General features: G+C 40.6%; 2 protein-coding genes across 3 annotated transcripts; one reads left to right on the forward strand and one right to left on the reverse strand.

Moving 5' to 3' along the window:
• The first annotated feature begins 3882 nt into the window (after positions 1 to 3882).
• On the forward strand, positions 3883 to 13069 carry LOC103358308 (solute carrier organic anion transporter family member 1C1-like). The gene is given in 12 exon segments (XM_008283220.1): positions 3883 to 4024; positions 6447 to 6579; positions 6799 to 6876; positions 8238 to 8368; positions 8667 to 8915; positions 9359 to 9523; positions 10116 to 10311; positions 10553 to 10718; positions 10944 to 11128; positions 11391 to 11455; positions 11784 to 11901; positions 12561 to 13069. Coding segments are annotated over 12 exon segments (1854 nt in total). The 3' UTR covers positions 12787 to 13069.
• A 1777-nt stretch (positions 13070 to 14846) lies between these two features.
• On the reverse strand, positions 14847 to 17459 carry LOC103358309 (B-cell receptor-associated protein 29-like). Of its 2 annotated transcripts, none has more exons than XM_008283221.1 (8): positions 17242 to 17459; positions 16768 to 16874; positions 16472 to 16572; positions 16216 to 16363; positions 15928 to 16063; positions 15538 to 15634; positions 15220 to 15320; positions 14847 to 15140 (listed from the first exon to the last, which is right to left on the reverse strand). In XM_008283221.1, the coding sequence occupies exons 2-8, from the start codon at positions 16857 to 16859 to the stop codon at positions 15105 to 15107; spliced, it is 711 nt and encodes a 236-aa protein (XP_008281443.1). In that variant the 5' UTR covers positions 16860 to 16874; positions 17242 to 17459; the 3' UTR covers positions 14847 to 15104. The 2 variants fall into 2 exon arrangements, with proteins under 2 accessions (XP_008281443.1, XP_008281444.1); XM_008283222.1 differs by lacking the exon at positions 17242 to 17459 and adding an exon at positions 17125 to 17234.

A 17459-nucleotide genomic window follows, 5' to 3' on the forward strand; every position in this document is an offset into this window, starting at 1 on the left:
CTTAGATACTGGATACCTAGACACAATATTTAGTTACACTGGCACACTTGTTAAAACAACAACACCAACAAGTTTGAATAAGTTACACTTATATTTGAGGACTAGACAGCTACATGACTCCAGATGTAGTTGTTAAATCAAGAGAATCAGTTTATTGAGCTCCTCTACAGAAAATCCTGCACTGTGGGTTGTTAGTAGTCTTAATGTTACTCGGCTAGCAGGTGTTTCAGTCTGTTTAAGAGTGTTTTGCCTGTAGGGCTGCCTCAAGGCTCTTGTTTTACTGTCACAGAGGAAATCAGTTTATGGAATATAAATATGATTTCTACTGTGAAATTAAAGGATGAGTTTATATAGGTTTAGGTGCAGCATCATTCAGTGTGGCAAAACTTAAGAGACTGTCAACATCACAAAATTAAAATGCAAAATAATGGTGGAGCAGTTTGCTCTGTACAAGGATTTCTGATTTGAATTTAATAAAAGGCATTTCCTCTGCAGCAATATGATATGCTGTGTTGAGTCTGCTTCACAGCTAGAACACAGCTCGTGGAAAGAGGAGCTGCTTTTCAGCAACAGCCTGTGCATAGCTGGTGCCACACGCTGCTGTTTAAAGTTTCACACTTCAAGTTCGTTGAGGCTTTCACGAAGTGCAACAGCATATTCTGCATAATTTACACAGTGCTTGCCATTCTGATCTTAATAGAATCTCAATCACTGAATCGTTCTTGTTTTTTTTCCACTGTGCTTATTGGTTTCTTTTGTCCTGTGTCTCCTCTGTCTTCTCTGCATTGTCCTGTGGTGTGTTTGATCACAAGTCAGGGCGGTGAGACCCAATAGAACTCTTCCTCACTGCGCGTGTTACCACATTACTGATAGCTTTCCAGTGTGAGCTACAAGTTTTAATGCACAAATGTTGCCATAACAGTGTTGATTCTGGGGGGAAAAAATACAGATCACAATACCGGTCATGTGGAATTAAACAATTGTACAATAAAATAAACAATTAGTAACAGCATGTTCAAAGAAACATATAATCAAACTAATTAGCTAATTTAATTCCACAATAATCTTGTGATGCACACCAGCCCGGGAGGCATTTTCCCCGAGCTAAATCATTGGAAAAGAAGCAGATACAAAACGGAAAAAAACATTTCAACTGATCTGTTTGGTACAATAACAATTCATGTGGCTGCAGATCACAGTGAGCAATGAATCAGGTGCCGCCCTTTAATGCGCTATCCAGTTCCCTTTTAATCCATTGATCCTCCCACTTCCTCCTCCTTCCTTCTCCTATAGACTTTGAACAAATCACCCCTTCAGATCCGGAGTGTATAGCTGCTGACTCTATATCGCAGGAGAACATGTGATTCTTCCCACATCTGATCCCACACAGGCTGCTTTGAAAAAAAACCTCATTTGTACCTTTAATAATAACCATCACAAAATGCGACCAACTAAAAATCACAGATCTTGTCAGATTTTCATGCAGTTCTTTAAAAAGTAAAATACTCATGGACATTACAATATTTGGTTTTAAACATCAGAAAGGATTGCACTTGATCACAAGAACATTCTTGTTTTTCTGCAGTCAAAACTAAAGAAAACTGTATGTTACAGTTCCAAACTGTATTTGTTTACAAGGGTTGTAGATTTGGAAGGTTTAGCGAGACCATTTCAGAAACATATGTGTATAAGTTAATTTTAAAACAAAATGACAAAACACCCTTGGTAGACATTCAGTGCAAACCAAACTAAAGACAGTGTACGGTATAATAGAGTAACTTATGGATGGATGGATGGATGGATGGATGGATGGATGGATGGATGGATGGATGGATGGATGGATGAATGGATGGATGGATGGATGGATGGATGGATGGATGGATGGATGAATGGATGGATGGATGGATGGATGGATGGATGGATGGATGGATGGATGGCAATAGCAGTTAATGCCATAGTAATAACATAGTGAGAAGACAAAAAAAAAAAGTGGGAAAACATGTTGTATGAAGAAATATGGAAGTGTATTCCATATTGTTCCTCACGCCTCTCATCATACCTTCCTTTGAAAGGCTCCTTTAAATTATTCAAAAGGAAACATGTTGGTATAAGGTTTCTGAATCTCCGAGTCAGCGTTAGTAATGCAGTCACACGAGAACTGTTTTGCCTCAGCATTCCAGCAGGAGCATTATGTCCGGTTACATTGTGTGGCATGAATAGTAATCAAGCACTTGACAGTTGAGCAAAGCCAGTGTTTATATTGAGAGATGTATTAATCAGCTGTAGACCGCACAGGTGGTTGCCATGGCGCCTCTGATCCCTGTTTGCTCTTCACAGATTCTTCATTCACTTTCCCTGATTGACAGACGTTGTTGCAAAGTGCGTATTCACGCTGGGTTGTGTCTTTGTTCTTATCTGTCACTCTGCAAAACAATGCTAATGGAGACCACAGCTGCAGCAAACCTGAGACTGGCAGATGAAAGAATTTACACAATTGTTTCATAAATTAGGCAATTTTCTGATAAAATCCTGGTTTCTTAGACTGTATACACACACATCACATGCAGCCTAAGATGTGACGGTTTAGCTACACAGTGCAGAGAACTGTGCTTTATACTCATAATCTGGATCTGTAAATAAGAACTATTATTAGACTTAAAGGCAGTGTTATTCTTTTTCTCAGACTGTTCAGACGCTAACTGGACAATGTCGGTGACAAATGGGGTTAGAGTTCACATGACTCAAAGTCTCAGAGCAGCTCAGAGGTGTAAAATCATAACTGTATGCAACCTCCACTGCTGCAACATTTGGCATCACTTCCATAAACAGACTCTTTCTGAGCCACTCTAAAGGACTACTGAGTCAGGCTCACGCTGTCAGCTTCATTACTCATGGTGTTCCAAACAATGCGAGTGATAATGATGATGATGATCATTAATTGCAACCCAGCATGGCACTTACATCAGAGCATTCAGGTCCTCTGATCCTCTGACCATTTAGACTCGAACAGAAGCCGTGATCACAAAGCATTGATTTGTGCATAATGTAGCATAAACTGTAAATAAATGCATGAACTCAGTAATTAATGATCACGTTTGTTATGGTTCAGTTTGTATGCTATGCATTCATTACGTTTTGTGGCTTGTATTAAACATTTGGAACATTGTTTGAAGGGAAGTACCTTTAAAGCACATATTTATTCTGATATATTTCAGGTGAAGATGACGTGTGTTGGTCAGTGGTGCTTGCATCTGTTCTGAGCTTGGGCTATTTTCATCTCTGAGATTGAAAGCTATGGTTACCTCTCACCTGCTTCCAATTATGCTGCTTGTTGGTCGGTCTGTCAGCTCATAGTGCTGCAGATGTGAATGTGTCCTGGTGGGAGTGACTCCTCTAATCCTCCCTTTGTTACTGACTGTCAGTATCCACAGGTGGCTGAGCAAAAAGAAGAGGTGGCTCGACACACTCTCTGCCTGGAGCACATTTCCAGCTTCCCTTTATACAAAAATGCATCTGCACTGCAAATTCATGTCATGTATACACACATATTCACTCAGAGAAATATATTCACTTAAATCTCCAGGTAGTGCCCAGTGTGCTTTTTCATCATTGTTTTGTTTTCTAAAAAATGTATTTATTTTTTTGCTTTTTAGTCCAAATTTTAGAAAACTACGTTGACCTTTCATGTTTCTCATGTGGCTGCTCAGATCACTTGGTTGTAATTGACTCTGTTTGTACTATAACCAAAACCAAAAATTTTCATATTTATAATAACACGGGTTGTTGTATTCTTTTGAAATCGAAATGAAGAAGAAAAGCACTCCAGAGCCACTTGGTTTGACACAGTGTTCTGTTCTATTTTTTCTTTTTGTATCTCTGTAGATGTTCCTTGCAGCTTTGTCCTTTGCCTACTTTGCCAAGGCTTTATCTGGCAGCTACATGAAGAGCACAATTACACAACTAGAGAGACGATTTGACATCCCCAGCTATCTGATCGGCATCATAGACGGGAGCTTTGAAATAGGTGAGTTTCTCTTTTTTTTTTTTTTGGCCATGTATGTCTGTATTTAGTGGGTGTTCATGCACATGTTTTGAAGCGCTTAGATACTAATGCAAGAAGCCAAGAATATGTCTTCAGCACGTCAGCCGGCTTGTTACTGTAACATCTATGCATCCCCTTTGAGGTTTGAGTAGTCCCTGGTCGCATACCTAATTGACTGTTAATGAGCAAAAAATGCTTTGAAGCTACAGTATGTAGGCCTGGAGCCGAGGGATTTTGTAATGGTTCGCTTATTTTTTTGTCAGACTGGGGACACTGAAGGAATAATATATAATATCGCCATATGCCTTAGATAAATATGCCTGTATGCAAATATTCACACTGACTTTGATTAAGACCTACACTGGTCTCATACAGACAAATAAATAAAGTGCCTATAGAAGGTATTCTTCTTCCTTGTAAGTTTCTGCCTTTTTATTGTTTTTAAAGATTGAATCTTGGTCAATTTAATTTGGCTTTTTGACAAGAATTCACTCTTTCATGTCAAAGTGAAATTAGATTTCTGAAAAGTAATGTCAATGAATTAAAAACATGTAATGTAATATTAGTGATTGCGTAAGTGTTTACTCCTTTAATTAGGTATTGAGTTACATTTTACTGCGATGACAGCATTGAACCTCAGTGAATAGGTCTAAATCAGCCTTGGACATCTGGACGCTGCTCTGTCTGGGCCCTGACTCGGCCATTCCAAGAACATTCACCTTGGATTTCAGTTGTTTCTGTGTAGCTTTGACTAACTGTCTTGCTGGAAAAACAAATCTTCCCCGAAGTTGCACTTCTTTTGCAGACAGCATCAGGTTGTCCCTTTACCATTGCAAGCATTCTGCTGTTGAGAACCATCCCCACATCATGATGCTGCCACCACCGTGCTTCACAGTGGAGCTGGTGTGTTTGAGGTGATGTGCAGTGTTTGGTGTCCACCAAACATATGAGGTGTGTCACAAAAGTTTAAAGACTGGTGTCACAAAAGATATATTTCAAATCCAAACTATAAACTACAAGTTTTCTCCTTTGAAGTATTCCCCCTGGAGTCTAATGCACCTTCCCAGCCTTCTCTGCCACGTCGCCATACACTCCTGGAAGGATTCTTCCGGGATCCTCTGCAGCTCCGTCATTACAGCCATCTTGATGTCGTCCACGTCTTCTAAACGGATCCCCTTGATGACCCCCTTGAGCTTGGGGAAGAGGAAAAAATCCCATGGAGCCAGGTGGGGGGAGTAGGGAGGTTGCTCCAGCACGACGATGTTCTTCTCAGCCAGGAACTGTCGGATGAAGCAGCCACGACATGTCCTGCCACAACTCTCGCCTCTTCTCGTGCACTGAACGAAGCAAACGCTGCAGGATCTCTTTGTAGACGTGCCAATTGATCGTCTGAAGGGGAAAACTCCTAGTTTGTAGTGTGGGTTTGAAATACATCTTTTGTGACACCAGTCCTGGATTTTTTCTGCCACAACTCATCGCCTGTAGTCTGGAAGACAAAAAGCACAGTTTTGGTTTCATCAGACCAAAGAATCCTTTGGACCAGTTGACTTCATAGTCTCTCCCACATGTCTTCTGGCAAGCTCTAGTTGAGATTTATTATGAACCTTTTGAACAGTGGCTTTTTCTTTGCAACTCTCCCACTAAGCTGTGACTCATGAAGAACAGACAACAGTTCATCTCTGCTGCTAAAGCTTGTAGCTCCTTCAGAGGGCTCCTAGGTGTCTTGGTGCCCTTCCTTGCGAGTCTATTTCTTGCACAGTCACTCAGTATTTGAAGATGGGGTGCTCTTGACAGATTTAAGGATGCCATATTCCTTCCATTTCTCAGTGATAGATTAAATTAAACTCTCAGTGATATTCAGTGAATTGGAAACTTTCTTAACTTATCGCCTGATGTATGCTTTTCAGTAACCTTTTCAAAGAGTTGTTTGGAGTTTTCTTTAGTCCTCATGTTGTAGTTATTTCAAGGAGCACATTCACTGCACTGAGCTGATCTCCATTCCACTAATTGTGTGACATTTAGCACCAATTGGCTGCACCTGTGTTGAATTACTGAATTTAAACTGAATTTAATCACTTTAAAGGGGAGGCATACTTTTATATTTTTAATATTACTTTTTTTCACTTCAACATAAAATGATCTTTTTCTGTAAATTCTTGTCCAAAAAGCCAAATTAAATTGTCTAAGATTCAATGTTGAAAAGAAATAAAAGGGAAAAGCTTCCAGGGGGGTAATACTTTATTTAGGCAATGCCTCGAGTATAGATCAGAATCAGTTTCGACCAGAGATTACAGTGCTAAAGCATTTTATTTAAAGTATGAGGTGACGGAGATTTTCTTCACGGCAGGTATTTACTTCCTTTGATTCCTCTCCATCTCCTTTTCTGATAATTTCAACCCTGTAGGGAATTTGCTGGTAATTGCCTTTGTGAGTTATTTTGGTGCCAAGCTCCACCGACCCAAGATCATAGCAGTTGGCTGCATCTTGATGTCTTTTGGGACCTTCTTGATTGCCATGCCTCATTTCATCATTGGCCGGTAGGCAAAATGTCACGCCTGTATGCATTCACTGGTGTTAACAGATTCTGTACACACATATTTCTTTGATCAAAGCATTGAAACCCTAATGTAATGCCAGTATTTCCTGGGCCTTGAAATTGTCGTCTCTGATGTATTTATTGCGTTTATTGTATCTAACAGTACCTGATGCTTTCTCCCTTCCCTTGTTTAACAGTCACATTGGTATTTTATACGCAGCTATAAGATCGAAACATCTATTCGATCATCAGTGAATTCAACCAATAACCTCTCTCCATGTCCAGCAAGCTCACCTGAGTCCTCCCGGGCAGGTGACAGACCCCCTATACTGCCCTCTAGAGGTAAGATAAGGAATAAAATCTTTGCTGCACTTGGTCAGTGAAACACCTTGGTCTTCATGCATTTATATGTCAGTATGGTCAAAATCTTTTCCCCTTGCTTTTTCTTGCATTGTTTGTTGTGAGACCAGTATGTGTGTGTGTGTGTGTTTTGTGTTTTTTTTTTTTTAACATTGGAGGACATTGTTTGACTGCCACCTAGACAGTCACAGTAGATTAGTTAAACCTGTGCGATAGAATTGATGACATTTCTGTAACATTGCTGGAGTTGTCCTGATGTGATGTAGTCCAAAACCAAGTCCGCTTATATAATAAGGATGATACCAACATAATAATATATAATACAGCAGCATAGACATGCATGGATTAACTGTATTGCAACTTTTTAGTATAAGTCAAAATCCTTTTGTGTTAATGCTTTGAGAGTTTCACTGGGTTCCAATTGTAATTTGTCATGACATTTCCCTGGTTTTATTTCAAGCTGCAGGCTGTGAGCGCGAGTCCAGTGTGTCCATGTGGATTTACGTGTTGCTGGGGAATGTCCTGCGTGGGATTGGAGAGACTCCGGTCCAGCCGTTGGGAATCTCCTATATAGATGACTATGCACAGACGGAGAATGCTGCTCTCTATATTGGTAATGCCCCTTGCTCACTGATAGTAGCTTTGGTCTGTAGGTCCCAATCACAAAGTCACATTATTTTCAATGTAATTCATTTAAGAAGCATATTTTTTTACAGTCCTGTATCAGAATATGCATATATCACTTTACTTTCTGCTGTTAATTTGGTTTCCACTCGCTGTTTCCAAGGCAACGTCTGTTGTGCTAAGCATAATCTAAATATACACTGTGTACTATATTGTTGTAAAAATTGTATATAGTACACATATATGTGAATCTGATCTCTTGTTCACCTACGTGTATTTTGTTTGACACATTAAATAACATCTTGATACATCTACTTTCAGGTCATTGCTACATACACATTGACAATCTTAATTTTGTTGTTGGATACCATATAATTGTAGACATCTAAGAATATAAATTACAACAATACAATGATGGCAATATGAATCAAAATGTGCATAATGTTGTTTGAGCCAGAGTCACAGCATTTGGCTACAAAATAAATATGCAGGCAGTGGGACATACAACAGCATCACTTCCTTACATATAGACTTTTGATGAAAATTGAAAACTTTTCTTTTAAGTTGGTTGTACGATATAATGGATTGAGTTATTGTAGCAAATAAAGACAAATGAAATGCTGCCAAATTGACCCAAAACAATAATACAATGTTATTGGTGCCAGATGTAGCTAGATAAATACCCCCTTCTTTGTTGTATATTTTAGGTTGTGTTCAAACCATATCAATTATTGGTCCTGTCTTTGGCTACCTGCTGGGATCACTGTGTGCCAAGATCTACGTTGACGTTGGCTATGTGGACATGGGTGAGTACCACACCGCAAGGTTTAAATACGTCTAAAGCACTTAAAACTGCATTAGTTTAACGCAAATATAAATTAGGCTGATTGATGGTAATATAACTGCATGCAGAAGACATCTCTGAGTCATCTTCTAGCCATGGTTGTGCATGTTTCCACGAAACACTTTATACTGCAGTGAAAAATTAAACAAATGTAAGCAAAGATGTGACCGGGACGCAAAACAGCCAGAAATTGCTTGGGGTTCAGAGGGTCGAACAGAATGAAGCCACACAGTGCTGATCGTGTGCGTATCTCCTCACAGAGACCGTCACCATCACCCCCGGTGATGCACGCTGGGTGGGGGCCTGGTGGCTCGGCTACCTCATCGCCGGTGCTATCACCCTCATGTCTGCTGTTCCTTTCTGGTTCCTTCCTAAATCCCTGCCAATGCCTGTAGAGAAACACGATACCATGTGCACTCCAGAGCAAACCAGGTTTATCAAAGACTCACCAACCATGGAGCACAAGTTCAGACCAGAGGAGCCCCCTAATTTGCATCTGATGGCCAACGGTAAGATAATGATCCCAGCGAAAAGTGCTGTAAAACTGAGTGTTGGCTTTGTCAGTGTAAAATCTAGGGATGTAATCACTTCTATTGTCATCAGTATATATATATATTTTTTTTACCTGAGTCTCTTTTGTGACTAATTTTTCAAAAGACCACAGTATTCTCACATTTCTACCCCAAGCTGAACATTCAAGCACTTTTTAATTATCTTCACATACATTTTTAAAAAATGTTGCAATTTTAAAGACATGAGGGCTTAGCGTTCAAAACGATATGCTCATCATTAATTCAGCTGTATCATATATTAAGATGCCAGTCTGGTTAAAGCCAGACTCTCTCTTCCACATTTACTATTATTTCTCAACTGTCTGTAATAATAACATGAAACCCCCCAAAAATCTCACATAAATGTAAGTGTTATTCATTCGTTTTTAACTTGCCCACAGAATTTGTGCCCACATTGAAGAATCTCCTTGGAAATCCCGTGTACATCATCTACCTGTGTGTGACCATCATTCAGTTCAACTCTCTCATTGGTATGGTCACCTACAAACCCAAATACATTGAGCAGCACTATGGCCAGTCAGCATCAAAAGCCAACCTTCTCATGGGTAAGCAGGCTATGTTGATCATCTCTAAAGGTCAACTTGTTTTGATCATTTTTGTTCATTTTATCTTTGTAAATGAGACCTTTTGTGAAGTTAAAAGCTTGTTTAGAACCTGCATTGCTTTGCTAAAAGGGACGCATTAACGCATGCAAAGTGATGTGAGCTGGAGGGTCATCATAAGTGTTTCATGAGGCAGCTTTGAATTTTTTATACTCCGACTCCCAATTCCCTCTTAAGTAAACGTTGCAGCTTCAGTATGACAGCCCGGTTTACAGCTTTCCTTGGACTTTCTGAAATGACAGGCATTGATTTAAAAGCACACAGATTAATGAGACCACTTAAAAGGTCAACCTGATGCAGCTGGAGATGCTGTAATCCCCATTACTGAAAAGAGTGATGAGAATAACACTCTGTGTCTTCTCAACCAACAAAAGAATTTTTTATCTTTCACAACACAGCTTTGGTTCTTTGAATTCCACTCCTTTGATTGAGCGTTCTGACTTTGATCCCTGTTAGGGAGCGACGCTGCTTGATTAAGCTGTTTCCTGATTCTCTGTGCCTTTTAAGAATGAGTTGTATTCTGCGGTTTGGATAGGCATGATCAACATCCCGGCCGTGGCCGTTGGGATGTTCTCTGGAGGAGTTGTCATGAAGAAGTACAAGCTGGGTATCATGGGAGCAGCTAAATTTGCTTTTGGGACCTCCCTGGTGGGCTACCTCCTGTCACTCCTTTTCTTAGCCTTGGGCTGTGAGAACTCCAAGGTGGCCGGCATCACAGTGTCATACACCGGGTATGTAATATGTGAACCTGTGCCTTCTGTCCTACTCAACCAGATAATAGTCAAACAAGGAACAAGTTTAGGTTATGGAAGATTATGCTTTTAAAGATTCTAGCTATTGCACTTCCTAGGGTTTCCTTTGTGTTGTGCTGCTTTTATCTGTCTCTCCCATGCACGTCCTGCTTTCATATTTGATCAATTTTTCATGCGAGCTGTCAATAAAATATGCATTTTCTCATGTTGTCACACGCAGAGCGGAGGACTTGTCTTATCAGGAGCTCTCTCTCTTCTCTGACTGTAACTCGGGTTGCTTGTGCTCAAGGAGAGAGTGGGATCCGGTGTGTGGAGAGAACGGGATCACCTATGTGTCCCCGTGCTTAGCTGGGTGCACCTCCTTCAGCGGCTCTGGCAGGAACACGGTCAGACACACACCACTGCCCGCGTGACACTTTTTAAATTTCTCAGGATAACAAATAACTCCCATCCACAGTGTTTTACTCGGGCTTGATTCCTGTGTTTCGTTCATATCGAGTCTTTTTGTGATGCCTCAGAATAGCGAGTGACATTTCAGTTGTATTTGCATGCAGTGCGTCCTGCTGTGCTGCCCTCATCCATTATTGATTAACTCATTGTTTTTTTGTCAGGTGTTGGACGATTGCAGGTGTGTAGCGGCGGCTAATCCCCGACCAGGCAACTTGACAGCCACTCTGGGCCAGTGTACGCACAGGGACAGCTGTGACAGAATCTTTCCATACTTCATGGCTCTGTCGGTCCTCAGTTCCTTCATCATCTCTCTTGGGGGAACACCCGGCTTCATGCTGCTTGTCAGGTCCGTCAATAACCCCCCATGTGAACTCATGGAAAATGCTGACTCATCGGCACAGATGTTCCATAAATAACAACAACAACAAAAAAAAAAAATACAAGTTAAAGGACTTTTTGTACTTTTGCACCCTAGAACAACTTATAAATGTTAAGTGTGTTGGTACTATTCTATCATCCAGTGAAGTGCTGTAAGTCATTGTCATTCTTTAGCGGTTTCCAGGTTGAAAAGTTGAATCTTATTTAACACCCTGGTCTTCCTTCTGTAGGTGCATTAAGCCTGAGCTAAAGTCTCTGGCTCTTGGAATCCACACACTGGCCACTCGTACCCTTGGTGAGAACCACTTTTGGTATTCTGTACATTACTGTCGACTGAGTTTGAATGTCAGGCACACAGAAGTCGCCTAAAAGCTGACATTCAGCTTGAAGTATGAGTGGAGCAGACTTACTGGAAGAATGTCTTTATTGTGCAAATCATCACTTGAAGGTCATTGTTAAAGTTTCTATAATGTCCACCAAGTATGTAAGCATCTGTTGTTCATTAATTATCCATATCATGATTACCATAGGTTATTTTATGTGAATCCAGATTTTTCCATTTGATGAATATGTTAAAGTCACCCTGAATATGAAGTAACAAGTTGTTTCATGTTGTACAACAGCTGGAATACCTGCCCCCATATACTTTGGAGCCATAATTGATACAACCTGCCTCAAATGGGGATACAAAACATGTGGCGGAAGAGGAGCATGCAGAATATATAACACCTCCGCTTACAGGTAATCTTTCCTGACACCTGCATGCAGCACTAGAAATATCTATACTTTAATGATTTAGTGACCCTGCAAGGTGGTAAAGCTCAGTAACACAATTGTCAGACTGATGAAAAATGGAAACACAGGGATTTCTATAGTTTGGCATCATGTTGGTGCCATTGGAAAGACAATGCGACCTGCAAATATCTTTAAAAGCTGCTAAAGGACTGACATTTTTAAGCTGCTGCAAATAATGTGCATTTATTCAACCTGTTGTTTTTCTTTCGTATTGACCAGGAAATGTAGTACTTAAAAAAATATCTGAGGCTTAAGAAGTTTGATCTAATGCACACCTAGTAAAAAATGAAATGTGGAAAAAAATACTGAATTCCCACACATGTTCAGCTCGGAATTTATTAAACACAAAGCTTAAAGTGCAATAATTCAACCTTTTCTTTATTCTGAGCCCTGTTAGTTGTATAAGATTGTGGAATTATCAGTTGAGCAGCAAGTGTGTTCAGTCCACGTAGCTTGAGAACAAAATTTTATTGAAAGGTTGCATAAAAATGTATTGAGGGGAAATTCTATTTAAACAATTTAAAATGGAAAAAAAAAGTCTAATTTCTTCGCTGTGTACCTTCAGACATTTGGAGTTTGACTTTTTTCCTTTTTTTTGTCATCAGGATCGTGTACTTGGGCCTGACACTGGGCTTAAGGACAGTCTCTTTCTTCCTTTGTATTCTGGGGTTTGCTCTACTTAAAAGACATATTAAGAAGGAGGAGAAAAATGCACTGACCAATGGAAATGCCGAGTTGGAGTCACTGAGGAAAGAGGAGAGCAGCTCCTTACACTGTGAGCAGTTTATACTGGCCCTGGACTGCAATCCAGACAGAGAGACTCGCTTGTGAGCACATCCTCTGACTCAGCTAGCAAAGCACGTCACACGTACTGAGGAACACACACTGTGGACAGATTTTGTAGCGCACAGAGTATATATTTGTACAGGTTTTGTGTAGTTGTGCAATATCTGAAATGGGTAAATTTTTTAAACATGTATGCTGTTTCTGGACTGTATACAAGTTGGTGTTTTTCATGAATGGAAGACTTTTGTAGAAAAAAAATTGAAAAGAATGTAATTGTGCTGTGTTTTCTGTGTTTTTCGTTTTTATGATTAAACTTGATAAAATCAAAGCTTGCATTTAACAAGGTGCCTAAATAAGACTGCTAATATTCACCGTATCAGTGTTCATGGCTCTGCCTTCAGCCCATATGTGCACCAAACACCTGGTTTAGGAGCTACACATGCGGCTGCACTGAGACAAAGGGTGCTTTTCATTATGTGAGTGTGTCTACCCTCTTCCCTCACTCTCCTTTCTTCTTTGTATCTCCTCCCATGAAGATGCGAGAAGTAGGATAAACCTGTATTTCCCTGCCTAAAGCTCCCCCAGAAACCCTTTGTCCTCCCGTCTCCTCAGTGTGTGTTTACGGGATGGGAAGATGCTGCGTAGTGACGGAGGGGAAATGATTTCCAGGTCGCAGGAAGAGAGAGGACGCAAGGAAGCATAAGTTAGCATAATGAAAAGCATCCAAAGTGTTTCAGTCTGTGAATGAATCGGTCAACGGGCAGATCAAAGCTAAGAGCAACACAGAAACAGCTGCCCTCCGAGAGATTATCTTGATTGCCTACAGAAGGGAAACCATCGCTCACTGTGCAGACGTCACAGAAAGTATGACTTCAGTCAGATTACGATGTCGTACCTAAAGAACAAACATTCTAACGTTCTTGCAAATTGTCAAGAAGTGTAGCTTAAAGAAATGCTACTTTTGTGAATAAGTGAACACAATGTGATGTGTATACTGCATTGTGCATCTTGGCTTTGATAATGAGGCCTGTTGCAAAACCTAAGACAACTACAGTGCGTTGTATGTTTCGTATAGTCATCAGTGTGCCTGATCATGATGCTCATTGCATTTTGTTTACATGTTCTTTGTTGTGACAATGTGGCCTTTTCGGCAACTACGTGACCGATTTCAGCATGACTGTGACTATCTGACACTTTCTCTGTTTACTTTTCTTGCGTTTGTCATACACCATTCAACAAATGATACTATAAAATGCCAAATTAAAACCAGTAGATCTAACTTTGGAAAACTGGTGTTGGAAGACAAAGACACAGTTGACCAATTAAAGGAAGAAGCATAGTGTCTTATTCAGGTTTTGGGCCACCAGAGCAGCTTCAGTGCTCCTTAACACTGATTCTCCAAGTGTCTGAAGCTCTACTGAAGGGACGAACATCATTCTTCCAAAAAGAATTTAGTGTTATGATGATACCGGTGGAGCGCGCTGTCTAACATGTCGGTGCAAAATCTCCCAAAGGTGTCATATTGAGTTGAAATCTGGTGACTATGAAGGTTGTAACATCATTTTCACACTCATCAAAACACTCGGTGACCCCTCGTGCCCTGTGCATGGGAGCATCCTGGGAGAGACCACTCCCATCAGGATAGAAGTGTTCCATCACAGGATTAAGGTGATCACTCTTTGTATTGATTTGCAATGACTCTTCTCTCTAAGGTGCCAAGTGGAGCTGAACCATGGCAGCAAAATGATCCCCGCCCTCGCTGTCGGGGTCAAGAGGTTCAGGTTTTTCCTTCAATTTGTCACCTGTCGGCTTTTTTTTTAAAAACTGCTTCGTCTGGATTAAAAGTTTACAGTAAATCTAAACAGAGGTGAAGCACCTGTGTGACAGACATACACTTATGGTTGTAATAGCAGTAATTTAGCATTTATTATTGCCATAAAAATGATGATAAATGACATCTATAGGGCATGTATACACTGGTCATTATGTGCTAACTGGAGGAACACATTCTGGTGCTCTGTTATTACGAAAAAGGTGAAATCAGTAAAAAATCTTTTTAGACCTTATTAAACATCAAGATTAGCAATAAGCATGAAGCCCTGAGATAATGTTTCCCATTCATTCAGAGACTTTTAATTGTTATTACAAAAACATACAAAAAGACACAATGTGTGCTCATGAAACAGAGTTCAGTTCACTAACCATTTACACATTATTGTTTGCCCAATAGAGTGTAGACTACAACTTTTTCTAATCACATCTATTAAAAAAATAAAATAAAATGTCCACAGTCTCACTAAAATAAGAAGAAAACGTATCTCTGAAGGGAGCAAAAACAACATGTTTGTATTGTATCCCAGTGTTTACTGATCCTTCTTGTCTTCTGCACTCTGAAGATTCTGTGGATCAAATACAGGATTAAAAACAGAATCACTCCAGTAATAGCAGAGTGAAGATACATTAGCTGTTCTGTGTTACCTGCAGCTGATGGTGTTCCCTCAGCAGTCTGTCGTACTCGTGTGCCAGACCTTTGGCCTGCCTCCGCATTGCTTCCACTTCAGCACGAGACTTCTGCACAACTGCACAAGTAAAACTCACGCTCAGCAAATTGCTCTATGTGCCATCTAAGCCCCATTAAAATGATCTGTCATAATGCCACCACTTTCGTTTTCATGCAGGGATGATGATGATTCATGCTCTGCTAATGTTTAATAGTGCTATCTCTGTTTTGTTTTTTTTACTTTTGTAAACCATTACTGCAGACTCTCCTGTTGGAAGGAAGGGATGATTACTCACCGTCCTCGGCAGCCTTTAGCTGACCTGCCAGCTTTTCAACCTCCAGCTTCAGCTGCTGGTTTTTCGCTGACATGGATTTTTCCTCTTCCAAGAGAGCCTGAGTACAAAGGATTCCCCTTAATTGCCAGGCTAATTATTTTAACAGCAGACGACGCATGACGTACAAAACAGAAATCATAAAAAACAAGGCTCTGTGCAAAAACACAGTATGGATTAATGCGTACAGTGTATTTAAGAGGTGGATGTGCCACAAAAAATACTGCAATGTACAATTATGTTGCAGTTTAGGTTCAGAGTACGTTACAGTAAGAAGAAAACCTTTAACTGGCTTCACAAGACAAAAAGTGAACTGTAAGTGTTGTCATATGTCTCGAAATAACTATTTCTCACTTGTTTGAGCATCAAGTTGTCCTCCTGGTGCTGCTTGGCTGCTTTGACAGCGCCGTCCATCTGCGCCTGAAGACCTGCGCTGTTCTCCAAGGTGACAGCAGCCTGGTTTAGTAAGGTGACAACCCGACGCATGATACTGTGTCGAGGTTAGAGGACAGGAAAGCAACAAGAACCAGAGGGAGAATAAAGGCAGACCTCAGAATATGAACTGTGAATGATGAAGAAAACAAGTGGGTAAGTCATGTTTGCGTTCATTCTGAATGAATATGGAATAAAAATGAAACTAACAGCCAGAGAAAGAGAGAGAAGCCACATATGTAGAGGTTCCTCTGGGCTCTGAACAGCTTCATGTGAACGTGGTCGTACACATTCGGGTTCACTTTAGCATCTTGCATGGGTTCAGGACCCGAGTACTTCTGCACCTCACGGACAGCATCTGAAGGTAGAGAGGAGGACAGGAACATGTTGGCTGGGCTGGACAAGCAACATGCTCAGTATTATTCTCTGTCACTCACAGGAGACTGAGTGAAAGCAGATTGCTTACCGAGGAAAAGAACAATAAGGGCCATTATCATGGTGAAGAAGCATTTGTTCCAATATGGAGATAACCAGCTCCATATTCTCCAGCTGAAAACCAAACGCCATCTGCAAAGTGGGCCAAAAGGACACTGAGAGTGCAACTGTCATCTGCATGGGAAGGACTTTGATGCACTCTGCTGGTGGTTTCTGTAAACTGCTTTTTTCATTTTTTTTTTTTTTTTAAAGTTACAGTCCAACTTGCATGTTCTGAAACTGGGGTGTTGCACAGAAACTTCTGATCATGTGTTGGCTTTGTGTTACCTCTGCGCTGATATGAAGGGGATGCACAAGATGAGGTTGACTGCTATTTCTGCGTACAGGAAGAAAGCAACAGCTGTCCACTGGAGAGTCATGGTGACTGAGGTTTTCTGTGGGGATGAAGAGGTTGGAATACGTGCAGCATGAGTAAAAACATCTAAGCATCTAATTTAATTAACATGTTTCTCTATTAAATTTGAGCGTTTCTCACTTTAAAAAAAAAGGGAACACTATATATCTTCGTGTACTACATGCTGCTGCTCTCTCACACTGACTTTATGAGCAAACACACAAATCTTCCTGCAGGCCTACAAACAACAGGAGGAATTCACAGCCCTTTTGTTATTTATAGGCTTTTACCTCTAAATGTATCCTCACTCTTCAGACGCGACCATCGGCTGCTGTTTTGATTTTTATTTCAGACTGGGAGGTAGTCAATCAGTCTTTAACAAACTTTAAACAGAGCTGTGTTCTTACCAGACGGAGCTGTCCGATGGCAAGTGTTGGGAAGTCCGGAGGCGCGCACACACATGCGCTCAACCACGTTCACGACAGCTGCTGGGGAACATCAGAGGAGCTGCATGCCTAAATAAAACCCCGCCGGTTGACCTTATCAGTCAGTCCCATCGGATTCGTTCAAAAGAAAAAAGAAAAAAAGAAAAGACAAGCTTGGTTTTGAATCTGCAGAATGACTA

Source organism: Stegastes partitus, unplaced genomic scaffold (genome assembly GCF_000690725.1).
Source record: "Stegastes partitus isolate 25-593 unplaced genomic scaffold, Stegastes_partitus-1.0.2 Scaffold303, whole genome shotgun sequence".
In the NCBI taxonomy this organism is placed as follows: domain Eukaryota; kingdom Metazoa; phylum Chordata; class Actinopteri; family Pomacentridae; genus Stegastes; species Stegastes partitus.